Raw genomic sequence first — 5,172 nt, forward strand, 5'->3', positions numbered from 1 at the left:
TAATGCTTATACTTATGTACTTTTTTAATACTCTCATGTCAAGCTCGCTCATTGCCCTTTAAGACTTATATTCGGGACATAATAAAACAGAATAGACTAAATATCCTCGCTATAGCCTGCAGGAAGCACTCCTACTGATGGCGATAAAGTCACTGTGAACATTTTCGGACAACACCACGGAAAGAATTACTAGGGGTACAAATTACGAATTTTGGTTCAGGAGATTTTTGAGCGAACGTGCTTGGTTCAGGGTTGGACGTGAGCAAAAAAAAAACAAAACAAAAAAAAAAAACAACAAAAAAAAACACGCGGTAATTCTGCGTTGGCGGAATGGCGGTCTAGATCGATAAGGCATGAAAAATGGTATCTTTTAAGGGGTTAAAAAAAGATTGAGCCACACCCAGGTTGGTCTCCTTAAAGGGTTTAATTTAAATTTTTTCGGCGAGTATCCCAGTTCCTTTTATATGGAAGTCCCTCTCCGGGATCGACGTCGTGTCCAATTGAGTCAAATGTGAGTAAGGTTCCAATCAAGCCCAAATCTGAGAAAGTCTTGGTCTTAAGGATTCAAGCTGTGGATGGCACATGCCTACTCAAAATTCTGAAGTATACCTTGGGAGTCTTGCTATTGTTAAAACGTCTTTTAAGATTTGTAACGCGTCATGCAGCGGAGATGGCGCAAGACGACGTCACTGTGTTGAACAAATACAAAAAACAGCGATTAGAACTCTTTCACTCGAACAGCTCAAAGAGCTTTTGATTTCCCTGTTTATTGTTTCTAGTTGCTATATTCAACAATTGTTGCCTCGAAATTTAAATGATTTCAAAGCTATAGACATCTTTTCAAGAAAAGAAAACAAAGCTTCATAAACTATAATCACAGAGCTAATTAAAGGAAAGCCATCACCACCCACCCAGTAACTTGTCATTTTGATTAAAACTTTTCCCAAGCGAGAACTTACTTATCAAAACCTTAACCCTTGTGCAATTTATCTGACAATTTGCCGAGCTGTGTTTTGTCGAAATGCTGACAGTAAGGACCGACGTCATAAAATGCCAATCTGCCAGAAAAAAGGAAACTAATTACTGACCAGCCGTTAAGAGAAGTAAGTTTTTAAGTAACTTCAAGGCATCACTTTTTTGCGCGGTTTTAATATCATTCGGGGCAAAGTTGCTTTTATCATTTTGTCGAGAGAGAAACAAGCAAACAGAGGAACAGTTAACAGCATCATACATTTAATTATAATCCGTCGCTGAGAAATATTCATTCTTCGATTAAAGGTTTTTTTCAAGACTCGTTAAAATGAGGCAGTTAATAATCTCCAGGTCTTGTAAACAGCTGGGAAAGTCGCAATTAAAGTTAAATTTCTTTTAAAGTGGTTTAGACATAACACAACGCCGTGATCTTTTGAATTCTGTTTCACTAGAGCCCAGACTAACAACCCCTACGGAAGAATTTTGTTGAACTCGTGTCCTCAACTGAATATTGTAATAGTAATTGCAAATATATTTTGTTTAAACACATATCGTAACATTTCGTGTCTCCACACAGGAAGAAAAGCTCTTAAATATTTGGGTAAGTGGCGTCATTTGACGACAACGGCCGGTTTCCTTTATTATTAGGAAGCTTTAGCAAACTACGACGGCAACATGAACAAGAACGTCACCAAACAAAAGGTTTAACGAGCAAAACAATAACTCTGCACGTGTGATTTAAATCATGGTACATTTCTTGACCGTTCTCTGTGAAACAACAACGTAAAAAATGACCAAGTTCTGCGTATTTTGGAGAACGTGAACAAGAGCTAAATTTCCGTATTTCTATTTGGGGATGAACGCTTTCTTTGCATATTCAGCTTCGGTTAGTTCCTAAACTAATAGATACACTGAATACCTCTGGATAATTGCGAAATTCTCGAGTAAAATATAAATTCATTTTGCAACAGGCGTTGTCCTCGGCGTCGCCGTCGTCATTGCTAAAGCTCCCTATTATTTTAGTATGACCGTTTGCCTGATAGGCCTTTTAATTAAAACTATATTTGAATAATAATGCGGCAGAATATAGAGAAAGCACAGTTTCGTGCACAACGTGTTAAACTCTTGAGTAAAGTCACTCAAGACTCGGACAATTTCGACAGTTTTAACATGGCTAAAAGCTTTGAAACAAAGGCAGTTATCTCGAAAATGTTAATCTACCAAATAAAATAAAAAATGAAAGTGATTGCCAGCTGCTTTCTACAGGAAGACATTAAAGACCAAGCAAAGAAATAGCAAATTTAATGACGCCAGCGTTTGAAGTATTAGAGGAAACTTTATAGATATGGCGTTAAAGATTGTTCTTTCAACGTGGTATGCCATCACGGGTTTGGCAGCCATGGTTGGAAACGGGATGGTCTTGTGGTTTGTCGCTGGAAATAGGTCGCTACGAACACTTTCAAACTTGTTCCTGACTTCACTGGCAGCCGCGGACTTCTTAGTGGGACTTGTTATAGAGCCAGTGTGGATATCTATTCGACAAGTGGCTTATACCGCAGATCATCTGCAAACCTATGGTAAAGCTATCGACTATCTTTGGATCCACACGACTGTAGCTACTTCATTTAACTTGTGCTGTGTCACCCTGGATAGAAACATCGCCATCTGTCATCCTCTACGATACGAAGACATCGTCACTGATAGGAGATGCTATGTGCCCATAGCCACTGTTTGGTTCATGTCCTTAGTTCTCCCTTGCTCCAGATTCTTGGTTACGGATGCAAAAGGGCAAGAGGAATTATGGTTGTCTTTCTTAATCATCACGATGTTGGTACCCATGATAATTATCGTATTCTGCTCTATTCGGAATTTCAAGGCCGCTGCAGTGCAATCTAGGAGAATATCTAACAATACTTTACGGAATCATGATCAGGACGATGCTAAGAGAAGAAAAAAGAACTTCAAGGCAGTCAAGACAATTAGCATCGTGGTTGGACTGTTTATTATTTGCTGGTTGCCAGTTCTAGTGACTTCTTTTGCGGATTTTTTCGACGAAACATCGTCTTTCCCAGTGGTGTGGATATATGTGGAAGCGGTCGCGCTAACTTCATCGGCAATCAACCCGTGGGTGTATTGCTTACGTGGCGACGATTTCTATGAAGCACTATCTCGCACCTTTCGATGTCAAAGAGGACAAAATTCAAATCAGAATGCCCTTCCCATTCAGTTGAGAGATCAAACCACAGGCAGCCCAAGCGATGGCTTCGTTAATAAATTGCAACGGTCGTTGTCGGTTTGACTCAAGCCATCGAAAAATATGCTCCATAAATCGACGAATTTGAGATCTTTCGTTCCTAAATTACAATTAACTGTTAGTCAGATAAATAAAGATCACTTACCTATTGTTGATTGTGTGTTATTGTGAAATCTGGTGGGGTTTTGGGACGATTAATTCCTCAGTGTAAATTTCATATTTATTTGAAGCTTATACCGGACATTAGGATGACCATGGTTTCCTAACGAAGTAAATTTTTGATGTAATGTATATCAGACTATATGAAATAATTCATATATGAAGAGCGGATGTATATGAAAGTGATATATGATCGTCGCAGTGAATTTCCAATTTAAGCAATTGGAATAAAGAAGCCTGAAAAAAAAAATTCAGGGCTTCAACGGGATTCGAACCCGTGACCTCCGCGATACCGGTGCGATGCTCTACCAACTGAGCTATTGAAGCCACACATTGGGAGCGACCTCCAGGTCTTGTAAACAGCTGGGAAAGTCGCAATTAAAGTTAAATTTCTTTAAAAGCGGTTTAGACATAACACGACGCCGTGCTCTTTCGAATTCTGTTTCACTAGAGCCCAGACTAACAACCCCTACGGAAGAATTTTGTCGAACTCGTGTCCTCAAATATTGTAATAGTAATTGCAAATCAGGGGGGGGGGGGGGGGAAGAAAGTCGGCACTTTTCTTTGAATACATAGCAGTGCCTGGAAACGGTGCGACGCTATGTCAATCAAGCTGTTGCTAAGAAAGACATCAAACCAAAGTTTTGTTTTTTCAGAAAGATTTAAATATCAATGACTGCGTGCGTGTGAAATGAGAATAGTCGCGGTGTTTGCGTTTGATGTTTTACGCCGCTGAGATGTTTTTGAAATTTTCAGCCAGATTTGTCACCTTATGTCTCACGTCATTGAAATTGTTTTGGCGGCGTGGAATAACAAGCGAAAAATTTGTCACGGTTGAAATTTAACAACCAAAAAATGGGAAATAATTTCAGAACCATTGGAGTTATTTTTAATTAGTAGAATTCACAAGCCTTACTTTTGCCAGGCTGGTCACCGTTATCACTGTTTGTTGTTTTGATGTCCGGAAGACTTCAAAGAAGCAATCAAAATGCAAATAGCTATTTTGTTTTGTGCACGGCCAAGACCAAATCATGCGAACTAAACAATGAACCTTGTCAAGCTATTCACTACGCGCTTAGCAACCATTCGATAGCTACTGCGCAGTCTCGGTTGCCCGGCACCGCTATGATTACTTTTTGAGTCGTGTAACAAAGGAAGTTCCCCCCCCCCCCCCTATTGCAAATATATATTTTGTTTAAACACATAGAGCGGTTTTCACTTGAGTGCCGAAAGTAATTCGCGTTTGCATTGGTTTTGCATTACTACGCTTTGTGATTGGTTCAAAAACCTCGCACCACTTTCTCAGCCAATCGGAAGTAAAACCAAAACCAATCATGACACGCTCGCGCACGTTTTCCCGCGCTTCGTGCCGGCTACATGTATTTGCTTCGAGTTTTGATTGGTTTACTGGATTGCCTGTGTTCTTTGTGATTGGCTAGAGTGATAACTTTGGTTTTGGTTTTACGACACTCAATTGAAAACTGCTCTATCGTAACATTTCGTGTCTCCACACAGGAAAAAAAGCTCTTAAATATATGGGTAAGTGGCGTCATTTGACGACAACGGCCGGTTTCCTTTATCGTTATTTTAGTATGACCGTTTGCCTGATAGGCCTATTAATTAAAACTATATTTGAATAATAATGTGGCGGAATATAGAGAAAGCACAGTTTTGTGCACAAGGCATTAAACTCTTGAGAAAGTCACTCAAGACTTGGACAATTTCGACAATTTTAACATCATCATCATCATCATCATCACTTTGTTTACCCTCGGATTTGAAGAGTA

General features: G+C 39.5%; 1 protein-coding gene across 1 annotated transcript; it reads left to right on the top strand.

Moving 5' to 3' along the window:
- Nucleotides 1-2,314: 2,314 nt before the first annotated feature.
- Nucleotides 2,315-3,271, top strand: LOC144648104 (histamine H2 receptor-like). Its single transcript, XM_078507739.1, has one exon. The coding sequence runs from the start codon at nt 2,318-2,320 to the stop codon at nt 3,269-3,271; it is 954 nt and encodes a 317-aa protein (XP_078363865.1). The 5' UTR covers nt 2,315-2,317.
- The last annotated feature ends 1,901 nt before the right edge of the window (nt 3,272-5,172 follow it).

This window comes from Oculina patagonica, chromosome 4 (genome assembly GCF_052425735.1).
Source record: "Oculina patagonica isolate OP01 chromosome 4, crgOcupat, whole genome shotgun sequence".
NCBI lineage: Eukaryota > Metazoa > Cnidaria > Anthozoa > Scleractinia > Oculinidae > Oculina > Oculina patagonica.